Genomic DNA, 22,395 nt, shown 5'->3' with positions numbered 1-22,395 from the left:
TCTCTGTCTTTTATTATCTCTGATATCCTTTTATGATCTTTGATAGGAAATCTCCACTTTTGGGGGCCACGACCTCTTTTTTGTAAAGTTTCAAATTGTAGTCTTATTGCTATAAATAACTCACTATAATGCAAAACTTTTTGGTCAGGCATGTATTAAGTAAATGTAGCACCATTGTTATCTAGCTTCGTTTGTTGATAATAAATACCTTCAACAACAACTGATCCAGTGGGATATTGTTACCCATCACCATCTTCCATTGATTCTGAAAATTTACATTTTGGTTTTGTGCATTGTAGTAGGTAATAGTCAACACCTTCTGCATTGTCAGGATCTACAACCATGACAAAAATATCACCTGTACACCACAAATTACAAACAATTAAATTATTAAGTGTATGATCGAATGTAAAATGAATTCAAACTAAATTAAAATTTGAACTGCCCCTAACACAACTAAATCAAAAACACGTTCATAATCTGCTGAATATAGAGGATCATGAATATCTACAATGTCACTATCTTCATAAGGAGGCATTGCGAATAAATTTTTCATCTCCCATTGTGAAAAAAATCCATCTCTAATGTTTTGATATTGTTGAATATTTGTGATGTTTTCAATGCAATCAACACAAAAAACATGATTTTTCTCTTACTTGAATCACAAGAGGTTTGTTAAGTTCTGTAGGCATGACTTATTTTCAATGCAATTTCGTAGAAAAACAAGTTCTACGTTCTCTTACCTAAATCACAAGAGGTTTTCTATGTCCCGTAGTCATCACTTGATGCAATTTTCTAATGCCATTAATTGTTTGGCAATTATAAGGATTGGATCGATCAATATCTTTAACTTCCCAAAAATAGTGTATGTCGTATGTCGTGTCACAAGCACCAAAATGACTTTTGCACCTTTCTACTATCTCACTTGAATTTCTTATGATGTTACCTACACATTAACTTATTTTATCAATTTAATTACGACCCATAAGATACACGCTCTCCTATAAATGTTGAACATGTACCTCCAAGTTCATGTTGGCGAAGTGCACGCTTCACATAGGCTCCTACTCCATCATGCTCTCTTTTTCCATGTCCACTCTCAAACACGTTCCACAAAAACTTTAGACCATGTTTAGCATGTTGTTGTGACAACCAATTGAATGCTTTTGTAGATTTAAATTGTCATGTGAAGTTACAATCAAATAATATTTATTAGTTTAGAAAACTTAATTATACTAGATAATTAAAGACTTAATTATGCTTACCAGCACATCCATCAGATCAAATCAAATGTTGTGAAAAACTTATCCAACGATGTATGATATTTTCAAAAAAAAATCTCAAAACAATGTGCTACATAACTCTTGTCATGACAAGTATCATCACTGATATAAAAATGAACTTCCTTAATGATAATGCGTTCATCTTCATCAGATTCTAGACCGTCCACATAAAACTCTACATGTCTATATAAAACTTGTACAAAAATTGCAGCCTGCTCAGAATGATAGTATTGACTTTGAATCTCTATGTGAGGACTGAACGTATAGTTCTTAGATAAGTCTACTATGGAAAGAATACAACCTGGAGGAAAACAATTTTTTGAGATACGAAACCGTTTTGCTTCTCATTTGCACCATGATAGTGTAGGATATGTGGATATATCATGTTCTGAAATCTACACATGAACTCTTTGTAAGGCGATTCACTCTCTTTTAACACATTTTTTTTCGATTCATCTCCTGACTTTGTCTGGTATTTTTCATATTCAAATCTTTTCCATAGAACTTGCACTGAAAGATCAACATTTTCAATTTGTACAAATTTCTTCAAATCTCCACAGTCAGCACATGTACTTTTTATACATTGTACATTGTATTCATCTGAACCTTCTAATTTGTCACATAAAATAAACTTCACAAACTATGTTGTACTTGCAAGGATAAGTACATTTTGATTACTTTTTGTCGTTGCCTTTTTAGATCACTACAGATGCAGTTGAAATTCAGCATGATTTTGACAACAAGAAGTTTCATGAACCTTATTGATACGCACAAAACATGGCCATAATCCCTCAAACATTCTTTGACATATCTTGACATCTGGAAAGTCTTGTTTGAATGCTTCAAACAATTCACTTTGTGTTGTGTCTATAAATTGTTTTGGATGTGCAATTTTTGTGCCATCTTCATCTCTAATCTGTATAGTGTATTTTCTATTGGAAGAAACACTAGAGTGACTGGTCCAGTATTCAATAACAAGTCTTCTTACATCTTCAATAATTCTATCTTTTCGTGGAACCCTGCAAATATTGACCCAATTCTTTTCAATATTCTCATCCAACCTGTTTTTTGCCTAACATATCTCTGGACGGTTCTTCTAGACACATTCAATAACTGAGCAATTGCTTGAGTTTGTCTTCTCTGTGACAATTTCTTACTAGGAATCATAGTCATTAATGCTCTCTGTGCAACACTTAAATCAACAGTTTGACTTGTGCTCTTGATACATTTAAGAGCTTCTTGCAAATTTTCAACCACTGTCTGATTTACTGATCCCTCTAATGATTTCTTCTTGTTATCAACACCCAGCAACTCCAAAATGGGGGTCATTTCTTTTCTCCTAAAAAACTCTCAAACAATTGTGCTCTTACAATTAGAGATTTATCTTGAAAATATTCATCCCAAATTTTTTTGGAGTGTAATTTTAATGTGCTTTTTGGTACCATATCCTTAGCTGAAATCTCATCGAAAAGAGTGTCTTCATCTATCTCCATCAAATTGGCCATACCAAAGAAAACATTTCTTGATTGACTTGGACTTGTTACTTCTCTTTCCTGAATTAGGACCACTTCATCGTCAATGGGAACTTGTTCTTGAGCAGGTGTTGTATCCCCCTTTTTTTGTCTCTTTTATTCGATCATACTTCCGTAATCTAGTCCTTTTATTGCCCATTGGACAAACTGCCATTGAGAAGCAATTTGAATCTGCAAACCCCTAAATACACATGCCCACATGCACATATATGTCAAGTCAATTGGACCCAACTTTAAATATAAATATACACAATATATACACACATACATGCAGACACACAGACATACATGCAGACACAGAAACATACATCCAGATACATACACGCAGACACACACACATACATGCAGACACAGAAACATACATGTAGACACAAACACATACATACATACATATATACACAAACATACACATACACATTTACATAGATGCACATACACACATACATACACATATACACAATATATACATAAACATACACATACACATACACATATATGCATACATACACATACACATACACACACAATATATACACATACATACACATACACATACACATACACATACACATACATACATACCCATACATACACACATTCATACATACATACACACACATACACTCATACACACTCATACACACACACACACACATACATACATACATACACACACATACACTCATACACACACACACATACACACATATATACACACACATGCACATACATACATGCATACATACCCATACATACACACATACATACACACACATACACTCATACACACATAGACACACATACTCACAGATACACACATACACATACATACATACATACACATACACATACACATACATAGATAGACATACATACACACATACACACATACATATGCACACATACATACACACATACACACCCATACATGCACACATTCACACACACACATACACTCATACACACATACTCATACATACATATACACTCATACACTGACATACACATACATGCACACACATACATGCACACACACACATACATGTGTATGCGGGAAAAGCGGGTCGATAGAACTCAAAATGCGAAAAATGGAGCTCTATGGAGCCTTGCTCACACACCCACAGGACTTCTTGGTGCAAGCTATAGAGTTATGAAGCATAACTCAGCTTCCCTAGGTTGGTCCCATGGTTCTCTATCTTACACGGTCCCTCAAACGAATGTTTTTGCTCTCATATCACTGAGCAAAATGGTTTAGGGATGGCAAATGCAAGAACGAGGGATGCTTTTTGTTGGTTTTAATATGAGATGCATCCTAAACTATGCATGATTCTAGAAATACAATAAACTAGATTATAAGATGACAAGGTTAGTATAAATACTATCCTAACATGATATATTAGTCTATGATTGAGCTAAATGATAAAGAAAGTATTCTAAACATGCATATTTAGACTAATTCCTAGTTAAAAGAGAGGCTAAAATGATGAGCATAAAAATGAGATATGAAAGCTTGAATGTATTTGAGTATAAGTATGATACTACAAACTTGGATTCATTTTTTTTCAAATGGAGGAATGAGAGCTCTATTTATAGCAAAAACAGGGCAATGGATGGTCAGGATTGAAAGAGTTGATCAAGGGTTGAGTTTGAAAGTTGGGGATCCATGTTTGCAATTTGCACCAATGAAATGGTGACAAGTGTCAACATAGGGTTGGGTTGAGAGAAGGGGTTGGAGACATTAAATGCCTGAGAAGACCTCATGATCATCTAGAGATAAGGGTTAAGCTTATGTTAGGCTTACCCATTAGATTAAGAGTTAATCCAAGGATAAACCCTTATGCAAATGATTAAGAGATAATCATGGTCAAAGCATTAAAGGCTTGATGAGACCCTTGGGTTGGATGAAGGTTAAGTTAGGAAAAAAGTCTCTAACCATGTAAGAGGGTTGAATTAACCATTAATGGTTTGGGAGACTTTGGGGATATTAAGTGGTTGAAGACTTGAAGCCTTTAATGGTTATCAAAAACTTTAAGGTTTTGAGAAGTGACTTCCCTTTGCTTAGGGATGTGACAAAGTTTAGAAGATGGGTTAGGCTAATTAGAAGTGATTAGAAGAGTCTAGAAGAAATTAGGAAGGGGTTTTAGAATGCAAGTGGGAGATGTAGGAAAATGCAAGTGGATGGAGGGATAATAGAATTTAATTGAAATAAAGTTAATTTAATTCAATTTGGTTGTTTATTTGGGGAAATTAAATAAATTAGATTTATTCAATTTGGGATAACTATTTAATTAAATTTGAATTTAATTAAAAGTGGATAGAAGGGATTTAATTGAATAAAATGATTTATTCATTAAATGGGTATAGTGAATTTAATTGAGTAATTTTCTTAAATAAATAGAGGAATGCGGGTAATTTAATTAAATTGGATTTAATTAAATAGAGAAATGAACATAAAATATTCATTTAGGAATATGGTCATTTTTATTCGTCTACATTTTGCCCCTCTTTGAAGTGATGTGTGTGCACATGTTATTTCAAAGAAAATGATGTGTTATCATGATTTATGATCAAATGCAATTTTTGTGTCGCTCTTATGATCTGCAAGTCGTGCCCCAGATTTGATTGATGCGTGATGCCCCCTTGGGAGATGAATCAATTTTTTTGAAAATTTTGATTTGATTTGGCGATTTGTGTTTGGTGTGTATGATTTTGTCTATGTGAAATGTTTGAATTGATTCATCTCCCGATAATTTACAGATTTTAGGGTATAAGGGAGACCGTGACCACATTACATGTCCGGTTGGCTAACCCTAATTTCATTTTCCCTCCTATAAAAGGGGAAAAGTGGTTTAATTTGATTCATTTGTTCATTGTTGACTTTGGAGAAAGAGAATTTGGTCTGAAGAGAAAATGCCTATCCCGTATTCCAGGCACCGTTTTGAGCGCGTTCGGAGGTATCGGAGACCTGCCGCGTATGGGCCACCAGTAAGTCATCACTTTTGACCCCTTTTTGATTTTTGATTTGGTCGTTTTTAGTCATTTTTTGATTTTTGAAACTCGGTTTTAGCGTTTTAGCGTGTCAAAGTTGTAAAGTAGCGCATACGAAAATTTAAGTAGTGCATCAAGTTGATTTTTAGGGCTGCATCTGAAATAAAATAGGGTAGCACATAGAAAGTCTAGGGTAGCGCAGGGAGTTAAAATAGAGCATGCCGAATGTAGGGTAGCGCGTCAGGTCAGTAGGGTAGCACGTAGGGTAGACCTAGCACATGGGGGTCGCAGGGGTTCGCATGGGTAAGGGGTTTTAGCATGAAGGGTAGACCTAGTGCATAGGGTCGAACAAGTAGCGTCAGCGAGGTATAGGTTAGCGCATAAATAGGTTTTAGCGCATAGGGCAGGTTGGGTGGCACATGGGGGCAAAATATTAGCGCGTAGAGTCGGTCTAGCGCATAGAGTAAATAGATTAGCGCGTCGGAAAAACAGCCTAGCGCGTGGGTGGATTGTAGCGCAGCGAGAATCTATTTTAGCGCATGTGAAAAAAATTTTGCGAGATGAGTTGATTTGTGAAATTGTTGTGTTTTGTTGTCTTGGGTTTTATTGATTCGTCCAATATGAGTGTCGATATAACTTGTTTTGATTTGCGATATGTCAAGTTATGCATAGATATCAATGTGTTGTGTTGATCAAAAGATGATATGTTTTTGCACTCTTGTTTCAAGTTCAATGTGTGAAGCCTGATTTGTGTTACAAGCTAATATGGGTTGGAAACTTGAGTTGTTTTACAAGCTGATATGGGTGGGAAACTTGAGTTGTTTTACAAGTTTATGTGATTTGGAGACTTGAGTTGTGTTACAAGTTTTGATATGGTTTTTGAGAACTTGAGTTGTGTTACAAGTTGATATGAAATGGTAGGATTTTGAACTTGATGTAGATGAGCAAATTGTTTCATGTTGTTGATGTGAGTTTGATGTTGATATCTTTGTTTTGATGTGGAAACTGATATTGGATTTGTTTTTCTTGTTGACAGGAGCGCTTGGGTGTGGTTTAGTTGCGGGAGCGATTTCCGAGGCCGTGGACATTGATACCGCGGTTGACCCAAGCCGACCTTGATATCATTGAGAGATGCGGTTTGACGTCCCTTTTAGATATGCCTCGATTCACTATGAACCGGGGGCTACTTACAGCACTTGCAGAGAGGTGGCACAGCAATACGAACACCTTTCATTTTGGTACTGGAGAGATGACAGTCACACGAGAGGACTGTTACAGGATTCTGCGCATTCCCGTAGTAGGTGCACTACTACCATATGAGCAGTTAGAGGAGGGTGGTATAGAGGCACTGCGCCGCATCTTTCACGATGAGATGGTCTGCGGTTATGAGATCCCGTGGCAGGAGTTCTTAGACCTGGATTATGTACCACTGCCATCCGTACTAGCAGGGTTTATTGGTGGATTCCTTTGTCCTGATCGCAAGTCAAAGGGATTCTCTGTGGGATGGGGACTGGTATTAGAGGAGATGGTGACACAGGGCCAGAGGTTTTCATGGGGATCAGCTATGCTGGCCCATCTGTACAGGAGCCTGCATGAGGTGGTATACCTCGGTTACGGCAGTTTGTCAGCAGGCATGACACTGTTACAGGTATGGTGCTAGGAGCACATTCCAGCTGCGAGGCCATTAGCAGACAGAGATAGTCCCGTGGGATGTGCATATGTGTATGGATACAGGGGTCTAATTGTTTAGCGAAAGCTGGGTAAACTAGAGCATTGGAGGAGAGTATTGGATGATATTGATACGGTCACATGGCAACCGTATACAGGTTGTGAGGTGTGGGCGGAGGACGGGCTAGAGATGCCCTTTATATTTATGACGAGATATCTGATCGGGAGGACCCCATTTGTTATAGAGAGGTTTGTGGTGACCCGAGTTTTGAGACAGTTTGGTCGTCAGCAGGGTATACCTCAGGGAGCTTGCCTATATGCACGACGGAGGCAAGATGTAGCCGATTGGGGCCCGACCATTGATAGCGCAGTGGCGGTGGAGGAGTTTGTTGGGTTGGCGGGCCAGATATGGGATTATGCCCCGAAGATTCTGGATGCGGACATGACCGATGAGTTTGCGAGTTTGTTTGCTGCACGGGCAGTGGCCAGGATATTTGATCCCGAGGAGATGCGGCCAGCATTTGATGATGATGATGAGGAGGGAGAGGGAGATGATGAGGATGATGGAGATGATAGAGGAGGAGGACGAGGGAGAGGAGTTAGAGGGAGACGGGGAGATAGAGGGAGGAGAGGAGATAGAGGTGTGGAGAGAGCAGTGAGACAGGGGGCGATAGACAAGGGGAGAGGTGGATTAGCTATTGGAGCCGGTGGAGAGGGGCGGGTGGGGGAGGTGCTAGCTGCAGTGGGGGGTACAGATGAGGCGAGGCGACCAGTGCAGAGGAGGAGGACGGATGTGCTCCCACCTCCAGCACCGAGGAGAGGCAGAGTGGGAGGGGTTGCCCTTGCACAGGTACCGCTATGGGTTCGGGTCCCTACACATGTTGAGGATGCTCAGATTTGGACCCTGCAGGTGACTGTACAGCAGCTACAAGCACAAGTTTTGACATATCAGTAGCAGATTGTGCAGTTAACCACTGAGCGGGATACAAAGATAGAGTGGAGGGGGCGAGCGGAAGAACTTGCAACCAGTGTGCAGAGAGCACGGGTGGGTGGCCCAATGAGAGACACCCTAAGAGAGGTAGCATTGAGAGCTCAGGAGATGGAGTACTACCAGCAGCATTATAAGGCTGCGGTACCCAGGGACCATCGAGTACAGAGTTTCACACAGTCGAGATTCAGTCGATCTCGAGATATTGGGTCGCGGTCCGAGAGCCGAGGTGTGACAGGGCCACCGAGACAGGACCCTCCTGGAGATCCAGGGGTGGGGACATCTGGAGCGAGACCATCTCCATCAAGGGATAGCCATACTTGAGAGACGTGGTCTCTATTGTATTTTTTATCATTGTATTCTTTGTATTGGACACAGTGATGATATATTTTGTACATTTTGATCATTTTTGAGATATATATATACGACACCATTTTCTCTGATCATGTGGTGTGTTATATGGATGGATGTGCTTATGTGCTCTTTTTGTTTATGTGATGATGATGCAATGCTTAAATATATGATATAATGTATGATGCAGGATGTATGTTTTTATATGCTGTGAGATGTATCTTGAAAATGAGATGTATGATAAAGATATGCTGCGCGATGTATCTTGAAAATGAGATGTATGATTTGATATGCAACTAAATGTAAAATGATATGCAACTATGTTTAAAATGAGATGCAATTAATTTGTAAAATGATATGCAGCTATTTTAAAATGATATGCAACTATTTTTTTGGTAGCATCCTCATTCTGTATTTGCCATCCAATATAGCCATATGTTGTTTGCTTTCTTTGTAGGTATCATCATTGAGCATTGATTTGTTTAGGATATGTTGAAAATTTATACAAGCATAATGGTATAATTGAACCATAATGACCTGAGAAAAATTTACATGATGTTTGATTTTGCAAGATAGCACAAGCATCAAGGTATAATTGAACTAGGACGACCTGAGTGTGTATTGCGTAAACAGACAAGATTAAATCATTTGTATGTGTGAAGTGGAATCAGGCCTTTAGTGATATTCGATGTATCACGTCTCGAAGCAAGTATTTACACAGTACAAGTGATCGCCTCCCAGACAGAAGACTAAGAAAAATATTGGAAGTTCCTCATGATCTCTAGCTTTGAAGCATTTAGTGAGCAAAGGAAGAGAATCCAATAATTTAAAAAGTTCAAAATGCAAAAAATAGTCAAGATTTTTATGCGATAATGCAACATTTAGTACTTCATAAAATCATCCATCCTTGGTATTTCTTGAATTGTTTGGTTTTTGTTTTTGCAATGAAGCGTAGTTTTGGTTTGTTGGATGTCATGCTTCTGAGTTTTGCAAATAGTTTTGATGTCTTGAATGTTTGTAATTTTTAGACGATTTGAATGCCCCTAGCTGAGTGTGCCTCTTGATATGAATATGTACAGTGATTTCCAAGCCATGGTGGAATGTGGTAAGAGGATAAATATGGATAAACCAGGATAGTGACTACGCTAAGTATGTCCTGAATGGATATGTGCTAAGTGTCAGGCGATGGCTGATAGTGTTTGTACGGATAAAATGGTATGGAGATAGATAGAGGAGCCATTCTTTCACAAGAGCGCCTGTTTACCAGGTTTTCACCATTTGTTTGTATTGTACTTTGTGTTTTTGCTTTTTCTGGATTTTTTTATTTTTTTAATTTTTTATTTATTTTTTTAATTTAATTTAATTTAATTTAATTTTTTTTGCTTGTTTTGGCTTTTTCCGTGCACTAGGCTACTTAAGTGTAGTACTTCTTCAAATGGATGCTATTAGTTGGTTCGTCGAGCACATCTCCTTCTGAAGTTGTGAGTTGATAGGCACCTGATCCATAGACTGATATGATGACATAGGGGCCTAACCAGTTAGGTGCAAATTTCCCTTTCTTTTCTCGATCTTGTTGATTTCTTGGATTTTCTTTGAGGACTAGGTCACCAACTTTGAAGTTGCGAGGGATGACCTTGTGATTGTAGCTCCTGCACATGCGTTGCTGATATGCTTTGAGATGAGTATAAGCATGTTGGCGTCTTTCATCTAATAGTTCAAGTTCTTGCAGTCGGTTAACTCGATACTCTTCATCTGGGATTAATCATTTCAAAGAGACTCTGAGAGATGGGATTTCTACTTCCAAGGGTAAAATGGCTTCTGATCCATATACCAATGAGTATGGTGTTGCTCCTGTAGGTGTGCGGATACTGGTTCTGTATGCCCAAAGTGCTGGATTGAGTTGTATGTGCCAATCTTTGCCTGCATCATTCACTGTTTTCTTTAGGATTTTCAAGATTGTCTTGTTGGATGCTTCTGCTTGACCATTTCCCTATGGGTAGTATGGTGTAGAAAACCGATGTTGGATTTTGAATTTTTCACATAGTTCTTGTACATCTCGGTTTTTGAAAGGTCGTCCATTATATGTGATGATTGAACTTGGAATACCATATCTGCAGATCATATAATTGAGGATAAAAGAGGCAATTTGTTTCCCTGTCACTATGGTCATGGGAACTGCTTCTATCCATTTGGTAAAGTATTCTGTTGCTGTTATAATGAACTTGTGTCCATTTGAAGATGAAGGATAAATTTTGCCCACTAAGTCTAGTCCCCACTGACAAAAGGGCCAAGATGTTGTAAATGGCTGTAGTTCCTATGCTGGTGCATGTATCAGATTACTATGGATTTGGCATTTAGGACATTTCTTGGCGAAGTGGTATGAGTCTTTCTCCATTGTAGGCCAGTAGTATCCCATCCGTAGAAGCTTTTTAGCAAGAGTAGTACCACTTGAATGTGTTCCACAAATACCTTCGTGAAGCTCATGTAAAGAAGAATCAGAATCATTACGATCAAGGCAACAAAGAAGAGTACCATCTAGACCTTGACGATACAAGGTATCAACGGTAAGGGTGTAACGGGCAGCTTGTCAGATAAAGTTACGTTTTTTGTTACGGGATTGGTCAATTGGTAAGATATTGTTCTTGGGGTAGTCATATATCGGTCCATATAACGGAGAATCTGAACCAGTCAAGGCATAGATAACATGTGATTCAGAGTGGTCATAGGCTGGGGAGAACAGATGCTCTACCAGGAACTCGTAACGACTCTGTTGCTCTGGAATTTGTAGTAGTGAAGCGATAGTAGCCATTGCATTGGCTGCTTTGTTGTTCAATCTTGGTATTTGCTCGAAGGTGATGTGCACAAAATACTATTTGAAGTCATCCACCATTCGCTTGTAGGGTAGTAGCTTGTCATCCTTTGTCTGATAGTTGTTGTTGATTTGATTGACAACTAGTTGTGAGTCTCCATAGACCTTTAACTCTGTGATTTTCCATTCTACAGCCATTTTGATGCCTATAACCAATGTCTCATATTCAGCCACATTATTTGTGCATGGAAACATAAGCCTATATGATCTTGGTATAGTGTGTCCTTCAGGAGTGATGAATAGAATGCCAACACCTGAATCATGTTGTGTATAGGATCCATCAAAGTATAGGGTCCATTGTTTGGTAGAAAGAGCAAGAACGTCCCTGTCCGGAAATTCAATCTCCATGGTTTGTTTTCCTGGTAGCGGTGCTTCAGCCAGCTGATCTGCAATTGCTTGTCCTTTGATGGCTCGTCTTTCTGTGTATTGTATGTCGAATTCACTGAGAATCATGACCCATTTAGCCAATCGGCCTATAAGAGCTGCCTTGTTGAGTAGATATTTGAGAGGATCAATTTTTGCGACTAGCTTAATGGTGTGTGCTAGCATATAATGTCGGAACTTATGAGATGCGAAGACCACTGTTAGGAAAGCCTTTTCAGTGAACGTATAGTTGAGTTTATATCCATTCAATGTCATACTGATGTAATAAATGGCTCATTCCTTTCCTTGTTGATCTTCTTGTGCCAATAGTGCCCCCGGTGATATATATAGGATAAGAGGCTTTCCTACGACTGGTGGTACTAGAACTGGTGGATTCATCAGGTACTATTTGATTTGGTAAAAATATTCTGCACACTTGGTCTCCCATCTAAAGGGTACATTTTTGTGTAGTAAATGGTTAAATGGTAGACTTTTATCTGCTAGTTGAGCGATGAATCTCCTGATTGATTGAAGTCATCCTTGTAGAGATCTGAGTTGACTGATATTGTTTGGTGGTGGCATGTCCATAATGGCTTGTACCTTTGCTGGATCTACTTCAATACCTTTAGCTGAGACAATGTAGCCTAGTAATTTGCCTGATGTAACCCCGAAGACACACTTCTTAGGGTTGAGCCTGACTTGGAATTTCTCCAATCGATCAAAGATCTTTGTTACGATGCTGAGATGTTCTGCTCTGGTGAAGGATTTAGCTAGTAAATCATCCACATAGTCTTCCATAAATGTGTGCATCATGTCATGGAATATTGTTGTCATTGCTCTTTGTTAAGTGGCCCCTGCATTCTTTAAGCCAAAAGGCATAACATTCCAATAGTACGTTCCCCAAGGACAGGTGAACGCAGTTTTATCTTGATCTTCTGGAGCTATTTTGATTTGATTATAGCCTGAGAAACCGTCCATTAATGAGAGCATTGCATGGCCAGCTGTGAGATCTACAATTATGTCGATACTGGGCAGAGGAAAGTCATCTTTTGGACAAGCTTTGTTGACATCTCTGAAGTCAGTGCATATTCTGATACTACCATCTGGTTTTGATACTGGAACGATGTTGGAAATCCATTCTGCATAGTCAATTGGTCGGATGAATCCGACATCTAATAATTTCTTTAGTTCAGTTTTGACCATGAGTGCCACCTATGGATTCATCTTTCGTAGCCTTTGCTTGACTGGTTTAACTCTTGAAGAGATGGACAAGTGATGCATGATTAAGTGTGGATCCACTCCAGGCATATCAGCATATGACCAAGCAAAGTTAATTTGTTGTTCTCTAAAGAAATGATGAATGCTGATCTTTCTTCCTCTGTCAGAGATTCTGCAAGGTGTATGTTTTTTACTGTCTCTGTGGTACCAATGTTGATTGATTGAGTGGGCTCAATCAATATGGGTGATCGCTCATGAAAGTGCTCAGGAAGAGTGTCAAGTCTCCCATTGTTAGGTGCCTTAAAAAGGTTTTCACCCTCAGATGTGTCCTTTATTTTTACTTTTTTGTGATCTAGAGCTGCCATTGTTTGGTTTTCAGCATCAGATCCTTTATTTGGTTTATTTTTGCGATTGAGAGACTTGGCATTCCCTGATTGGCAGACATCGTTACTTTGTTCACTGGTAGAGCCTGTTTCTGGATTTACGGTACACAGGTAATGGATAATAGATTCATCATTTGGGAAAATTGGTATATCATGGATTTCAGGTTCATCCCAGTCGATGAGGTCAGGAAAGACAAGTGGTAAGGAATCATTAGGTGGATCAAGTTCTGCTACTGTAAGTGTTAGGACATAGTTTTCATCGTGATTGTTCTTGTTTTTAAAGAAGTCCAGGGTTTCATCGAGGTCTTCGATGGTATTATCTTCCGCATAGACTTGTTCATAATGTTTCTATTCGCTTTCCTTGGCGTCATAGATATTCTGCGGTCCAAATTCAAGAGGTCTATCTTTTGCGTTATGTTCTTCTTGAGAAAGGGATATGGAATCAGTATTATCAAGGATATCTATAGTAGCATTGGAGCAGGTACCCCATTCATATTAATTGGAATCAGTCTCTGAGGCATCATCCCAGATTCTATCAGTGCTGTAAACTGGTATGTTGTATGGTGAAAACAAATATTTGATGATGGATACCATTTTGATAGTTTTTATTGATTCTGTGTCAGATCCGGCTTCAATTTTCTGTATTTGTTCATAGACTGTGCTTCCTCGGGGAGAAATAGAGGTATCCGGAGATGATTTTATTGGTTTTTGAGATATTGGTGTTTGAATATGAGCTACTGCTGCAGATATGGCCCTTTTGTGTTTTAGAAGCTTTTCTTGATGTAACTTCTGATCTTGACATTCCCGTGCCTTGCGAATTGTTTCTGCTGATTCAAAAAGTGCTTCCTGCCAGGATTCTTCTTTGTACTTCTTCATTACTTTCCATTGAGGTTTTGTAGTTAGGCGGGGTGGCCTTTTTAATAGGAAAGTGAGCTCACAACCCAATCTTGCTTTGTTTCCACTGGGCTATGAAGGAAGATCTATAGGTTCAGTGACTCCTTCTTTGTGTTTCCCAATAGGTCCTTTACCATCATATCCCATTTGCTTCATGATTAAGTATCCCTTTCCATACAGGTGTGTTGGTAGAACAATGTCTAGAGCAGCTGCTCTATTATCTGCTTTCTCATCTTTGTATAACCAGCTAAGAACATCCTTGTCTTCTGATTCATGTGCTAGAGTGCCCAATTGGATGAAGGTACCATCAAATTTGGTGATAGGCTGAGTGGCCAGATGTGTTGATGTAGTAGGCAATCCATGAGATCTAGGTGATGTTGGTAATTTGGCCAAACATAAAGGCTCCAAAGAGTATTCTCCCATACCTTGATCTTTGATTTGCATTTGCTATTTGAAATCTCCAGATAAGGAGTTGGGTGTTGCTGTTTGTAGATCTGATGATAAAGATTGCTGCTTTTCTCTATTATGAGGAACCAAACTATCTTGGGCTGCCCCCATTACGTTGCAATGTTGAAATGGATTGTGATCAGCAGATATGGAGATTTCTTGTCCATCATACAGAAATTTGACACACTGGTGATACGTAGAAGGTACTGCTTGCATTTCATGTATCCAGGGTCGCCCTAACAAAATATTGTAGGTGAGATCTATGTCTAAGACCTGACATATAGTATCTTTTTGCACTGGTCCCACTTGAATAGGTAATATCACGGTTCCTTTAGAGGACCTTTCCTCATCATCATATGCCTTTATGGTAATCTTCTTGTAGGGATCAATAGACTCTTCTGAGAAGCCTAATGCACGGATAAGCTTTAAAGTACATATATTAAGTCCGGCTCCTCCATCTATTAAGACTCTTTTTACTCGGTGTTTGCAAACAATGACTTCGATATGGAGAGGAGTATTATGCAGATGACTCAAGGAAGCATCATCATGCTCTGAGAAGGTGAGGTTATGAGGTCCTGTCAGACGGGCGACCATGGCTTGAAATCGGTTTGTATCCAGATTTTGAGGTACATTGGTTTCCAATAGCACTTGTTCCAATATGTCTTTGTTCTTTGATGATAGTTTCAGTAATTCTAGTATAGATATCTGTGCCGGAGTTTTGCGTAGTTGGCTAACCAAGTCATATTGGATTTTTGGTGTAGTAGTTGTAGGTGCAGTATGTCCTTTCAAGATGTATTTCTGAGTTCGGGTTGTTACATTGACAGATTCATGATCACGCCGATCTCGGATGGTGATGACATTTACTTGATGATCTTCAATTGATATGTGGTTTATGGTGTTGTTGTAGATATGGTTGATACGAGCTCCGCGTGTATTATCCGAGGTTGAAGCTCCATCTTTGTTGTAATTTGGGAGAGGATTTTTAAAGGCTCCATGATCACCATTTGTTTTGAGACCATCCACCGTTAAGTCACCTCGATCAATCATGTCTTGCACCATGTGTTTCAATCTCATGCAATCGTTCGTTCGATGACCCTTGTTACGATGGAAATCACAATAGTGTGAATCATTCCACCAAGGTGGTTTGATTTGGGGTTCAAAGTTGCTGATTGGAGGCAAAGAAAGAATTTTGTTTGCCAAAAGTTCTCTGAATGCTGATTCTAGTGATTGCCCCAGTGGTGTGAAGATACGCTTTTGGAAATTGTTTGTGTTGTTGCGTGAATTGTTGTTAGGTCCTGGATTCATGTTTTTGCTTTGAGTATTGTTGGTGTCGTTTGTGTTGAGCTGTCCTTGATCGGTGTTTGGTGCATATGTGTTAGCATTTGGATTAGCATTCTTAGGATTTTTCGTGTTTTGAGGATTTCCGGATAATGCAAGCACTGGTTGCTTAGATTTGGGATCATATGATTCATTATTGCCTTCGTTTTTATTTCGAGTCCAAAATTGAGATTTGTCTAAGATGTTGTTGTTCTGGTTATTGTAGTTTGATGAGTTTGTTCCTTCCTTGTAGAATTTGAGTGTTTCCTTTTTGACACATGCTTCTTCTACTTGAATGCCATTTTCAATCAATTTAGCGAAAGATGGTATGCATTGAAGTTTTCGTCTGTAACTCATTTCACCATTCAAGTTATCGATGAAGATTTCCATTTTCTCTTTTTCGGGAATATCTTGAGGATATTTGGATACCATATGTCGCCAGCGTTGAAGGAACATCATGAATGTTTCGTTGTTCTTTTGTTTGGTATTACAAACATCTAGCATGGTTATGGCGTGTTGGATGTTATAGGAATATTGGGTTATGAATTTGTTAACAAATTCATCAAATGATCTGACAGGTGGTGTAATTTTGGATAATCATTCCATTGTTTGCCCTCCCAGGCTTCTTGGGAATAACCTCATCAGATAGGTGTCATCATGAGCAAATTCAAGACTCATGGTGCAAAATTCTCGAACATGATCTCGGGGATCACTTTTTCCATCATATTTGTCAAATTTGGGAACATATGAGTTTGGAGGAAAAGGCACCATGTTCAATCTTCTGTCAAATGGATAAGGACAGATTTCGTTTAAAGAGTACGGCACTGTTGTCCCTTGTTGCATGTCATGTATTTGTCTTTGTAACATTTGCATTTGTTAAGTAAGGGCAGCCAAAGGTGCATTATTTTGCCGAGGGAAAAGTTCTTCCCTTGTATTAGTTCTTAGCTGAAAAGGTGTGTTAAATGGTATATTTTGCTCTGGAGTTTCTAGCTCAGGTATACGCATTTCTGGTATACGTTGTTCTGGAATGTGTTGCTCAGGTATGTTTTGCTCAAAGTTACGAGTTTCTTCTTCTCTTTGTTGTTCTTGATATGCATATTGTTGAGATCCGGTTCTAAAGATATTTGTGTCTAAATCTTCGGGAAGTTTAACGCCTTTACTTATGAGCATGAGCAGATACTTTTCTTTGTCATTTTCCATAAGCCTTTCTACAAGCTTTTGGGGTTTTCTTGACATTCCTGAAGAAGTGCTTCAGAAATTTCAGTCTCTTCCAAGTGTGGAACTTCAAAAGGATTTGACAACCTTCGATTCATGCTAGACTCTGCGTGTGTCTCGCTTTGTTGGTTTCTTTGAGAGCGAGTAATAGGCATTTTAGTAGAAACTTTTTGTGACAAAGGGAACAAAATCCTCTTTGATGTGTTGCTCGGGGGTGGGTGGTTCTGGTCGAGATGTGTTATAAGTGATACACTCATTGGGCAAGAATGCTGGATTGATTTTTCCTCCACGGTTTATGATTTGATTAAAAGTAGACTTTTGACAATAGGCTCTTGTCTTCAAGGGTTCTTTGTCAAATTCGTTGGATTTGTTTTGGATATAACGTTTGACGTGATGAAGGAATACCCGATGAGATTTGAAAAGTTGACGATTGATGTATAAAAACTTATTTCTCTTGATGAATTTGGAAAAACTAGGTTGTTGTTTCTTCAACGTGATGTTACGATAAAGGTTCTTTCTTCTCAGAATATGGGGATTAGTCATGCATGAGTGATCAATGGTTTCCTTTGATTTGTTTGGATTCAGTTGATCTTGTTTGGAAAATTTCAAATCTTACTCTATCAAAGTGAAGGTTTAGATGCCCCTTCACGACAAAGCATGTCAAATGATATGGATAAAAGCCTCCCGATATGGAGACTGAATTTGACAACTTGAAAATTTTAAACAAGTGTTTTTGAGATAAAATCCGTAAGATGGTAAAGGATTCTGTTGATACTGATGATGAGGTTTCCGGATTATGATAAGATAGACATGTTTTATCACGCAATCAGTTTAGGATTTTTACAACGTTTGTTTTGACACAAATTTAGCTCAAGAAATAGTTTTTAACGGTTTGTTTTTGTCACTCTGCTTTGATGAAAATGATGTTGATGGAAAAAGACTTCTGAAAATGTTTTTGAAATTTTTAAAATTCCTTACTGTTTTGCCTTCTGTTTATATGTTTTTGATCACGCGCTAAAACAGAGACTACATGCGCTACCAAAATTACTCCACGCGCTAAAATAATGACCACACGCGCTAGGCTGCCCCCAGACATGCGCTAAAGTTTTGAATGTTCAAAAATTATTTTCTATCTATTTTGAAAAAGCCATGCGCTAGCCTGGACCTGTAACGCGCTAACTTTTGAACTTGATGCGCTAATTTCTGGTTTTCACGCACTAAGCTGATGCTTCCACGCGCTAGACTGTTTCTCTGATGCGCTAAATGCTTCAATACTGGTTTGACTTGGGATAAAATGCTACTGTTGGACTTGACGGGCTAACTTGATGGTTGGATGCGCTAATAGAAGTTCTTCACGTGCTAAGAAGTTGCTCTTATGCGCTAAACTGCCTCGATTTTTCCTTTGGTTGATTTTTTTTTTTTTTTTTTGGTAAATTTTGGATTTTTGCTGTGAATTTTTCAAGTTTGATGGATGATTTTCTGAAGTAGTAAATGCAAGCGCGGCACAAAAAGTACAACCATTTTTCCTAATCTAACAAAAAGTGTATGTTTTGCGAGGATGTGTTCAAATCCCCAATGTTTTAACAGGTTTGGATACGAGTAATACACTTCAGAAAGACTCTTTAGTCAAGGGTCATAAATAACATCATAGCCCACTAGTCTCGATACTCCGTTAGCTCAAACAGCCGTGTCACCCTCTAGAGGGCGCCCATTTTTTTGCCTTTTGCTATAAATTAACTCAAAGTGAATCACTTCACAATTGAGTAGTTATCTTGGGAGATATATGGTGAGTAATCTTGGGGGCGGATTTTTCCCCACCCTTGCACTATGATGTTATAAATGTCTGGTTACTGACTCGGTTCAAAGCTTCTATTTCTATGGTTCGTAATCAGGCTTCATGTTCGGTCGTCAGTGATAAACTCCCTCAGGAGGCTTCCCAACCTTTAGAACAAAGGCTTTACGTATCTCAAGGATACTAGAGGAAGGCTAATCGTTGCGCGCAACTATTGAAAAGGACTTTCGTCACTTTCCACGTTTGATTATAGTGGGTTGGAATTCTTGGTGTCAAAGTCGTTCCCCACTTAGGTCGTTCCCTTCACACCAGCCATAAATGACTTTAAGAGTTGATTTCAACTCCTCGGGAAGGCAAGCCTGCTAAAGGTTTTATGCTTGAAATACAGAAAGCTTTAAGAGTGGTCTGGATTTTTGATCACCCAGTTAAGGGGAGAGCATATTCCTTCCACTTTCGAGACAAGACAATCAAGTTGTTCTTTTTAGCCTTCAAGACAATGATTTGCTAACTTTTATTTGGAGATGTTGCTCCAACAAGCATGATGTTCTTTTTAACCTTTCATAGCAAAGTGTGTATTTCCAAAAACCTTTGTAAAACAAGCCTAGGCAACAAAGTAAATCGTGATTTGGTCAACAAAATGAAAAATCATGATTTGGTCAACAAAATGAAAATCGTGATTTGGTCAACAAAATTAAAATTGAGAGGGGAAGAATTTCCCTCTTTGCTTTGCACAAAATGAAGATGAGATTCTTTTTCCTTTGCAAAATAAAATGGATCCTTTTAGACACCAAAGGAAGGTGAGGTTTGTTTTATCCTTGCTAAAAGTAAATTTGCTTGTTCTTTTTAGAGCTTTCAAAATGAAGTGTTTTTCTTAACTTGCAGGAATGAAAGGTTTGCTTTGTTGTTCTTTTTACCATTCAATAAAGAAAGATGAATTTTCTTCTAAAACACCAAAAGGGAAGGCATTAAGTTCATTTTATGCATCCAAATGAAATGATGAGGTTTATTTTAAGCTTTTGCAAAGAAAAAAAGAAAGGTGAGTTCTTTTTACTAACTTTGAAAGAAAGCAAAGAAAACTAGACTAATTCCTTTTGTTCCTGCATAAAAATGTTAGAACCTGTACATAGTCAGTTAGCAGAAAAAAATCAAATCATCATGGTGGGCTTCACAAGCCTAATTTTTAACTTTCGGTTACAAATTATTTTCTATCTGCGATGCGCTACAGAACAAACTGTATGCGCTACAATATAACCTCGATGCGCTAAAAGAAAGTTTCAATGCGCTACACTATTTTCGTTTTTTTTTTTTGGCGAGACCTATAGGAAAACAGTAATTCGATGCGCTAATATATGGATTTCACGTGCTAGATGATGGACTCCACGCGCTGAACAGTGAACTGAACGTGCTAGGCTGTTAACCGGATGCGCTAAACAGTGAACTTAACGCGCTAATTCATTTTTCCCACGTGCCTGCAAAAGTGGTTAAAATTAAAAACCGATTTGATATATGGGGTCTAGCCCCACGATGGGCGCTAGAAATGTATGCGGGAAAAGCGGGTCGATAGAACTCAAAATGCGAAAAATGGAGCTCTATGGAGCCTTGCTCACACACCCACAAGCCTTCTTGGTGCAAGCTATAGAGTTATGAAGCATAACTCAGCTTCCCAAAGTTGGTCCCATGGTTCTCTATCTTACACGGTCCCTCAAACCAATGTTTTTGCTCTCAGATCACTGAGCAAAATGGTTTAGGGATGGCAAATGCAAGAACGAGGGATGCTTTTTGTTGGTTTTAATATGAGATGCATCCTAAACTATGCATGATTCTAGAAATGCAATAAACTAGATTATAAGATGACAAGGTTAGTATAAATACTATCCTAACATGATATATTAGTCTATGATTGAGCTAAATGATAAAGAAAGTATTCTAAACATGCATATTTAGACTAATTCCTAGTTAAAAGAGAGGCTAAAATGATAAGCATAAAAATGAGATATGAAAGCTTGAATGTATTTGAGCATAAGTATGATACTACAAACTTGGATTCATTTTTTTTTCAAATGGATGAATGAGAGCTCTATTTATAGCAAAAACAGGGCAATGGATGGTCAGGATTGAAAGAGTTGATCAAGGGTTGAGTTTGAAAGTTGGGGATCCATGTTTGCAATTTGCACCAATGAAATGGTGACAAGTGTCAACATAGGGTTGGGTTGAGAGAAGGGGTTGGAGACATTAAATGCCTGAGAAGACCTCATGATCATCTAGAGATAAGGGTTAAGCTTAAGTTAGGCTTACCCATTAGATTAAGAGTTAATCCAAGGATAAACCCTTGTGCAAATGATGAAGAGATAATCATGGTCAAAGCATTAAAGGCTTGATGAGACCCTTGGGTTGGATGAAGGTTAAGTTAGGCAAAAAGTCTCTAACCATGTAAGAAGGTTGAATTAACCATTAATGGTTTGGGAGACTTTGGGGATATTAAGTGGTTGAAGACTTGAAGCCTTTAATGGTTATCAAAGACTTTAAGGTTTTGAGAAGTGACTTCCCTTTGCTTAGGGATGTGACAAAGTTTAGAAGATGGGTTAGGCTAATTAGAAGCGATTAGAAGAGTCTAGAAGAAATTAGGAAGGGGTTTTAGAATGCAAGTGGGAGATGTAGGAAAATGCAAGTGGATGGAGGGATAATAGGATTTAATTGAAATAAAGTTAATTTAATTCAATTTGGTTGTTTATTTGGGGAAATTAAATAAATTAGATTTATTCAATTTGGGATAACTATTTAATTAAATTTGAATTTAATTAAAAGTGGATAGAAGGGATTTAATTGAATAAAATGATTTATTCATTAAATGGGTATAGTGAATTTAATTGAGTAATTTTTTTAATTAAATAGAAGAATGCGGGTAATTTAATTAAATAGAGAAATGAACATAAAATATTCATTTAGAAATATGGTCATTTTTATTCGTCTACAACATGCACACACATACATACACTCATACACACATACTCATACATACATGTACACTCACATACACACATACACACATACACATACATACTCACACATACACATACATACACATAC

The 22,395-nt window shown here is 38.2% G+C and overlaps 1 protein-coding gene across 1 annotated transcript in view; it reads right to left on the bottom strand.

Moving 5' to 3' along the window:
* Window positions 1-239: 239 nt before the first annotated feature.
* Window positions 240-22,395, bottom strand: part of LOC131876295 (uncharacterized) — a 31,195-nt gene continuing 9,039 nt past the window's right edge. The window contains exons 8-9 of the mRNA XM_059221213.1: window positions 2,345-2,622; window positions 240-358 (exon numbers count right to left, since the gene is read on the bottom strand). Coding sequence (XP_059077196.1) covers window positions 240-358; window positions 2,345-2,622 — 397 coding nt within the window. The remainder of the gene's footprint in view (window positions 359-2,344; window positions 2,623-22,395) is intronic.

Source organism: Cryptomeria japonica, chromosome 5 (assembly GCF_030272615.1).
Source record: "Cryptomeria japonica chromosome 5, Sugi_1.0, whole genome shotgun sequence".
Taxonomy (NCBI): Eukaryota; Viridiplantae; Streptophyta; class Pinopsida; order Cupressales; family Cupressaceae; genus Cryptomeria; species Cryptomeria japonica.
The sequence above is the reverse complement of the archived record's forward strand: the minus strand, read 5'-3'. Positions and strand labels throughout refer to the sequence as shown.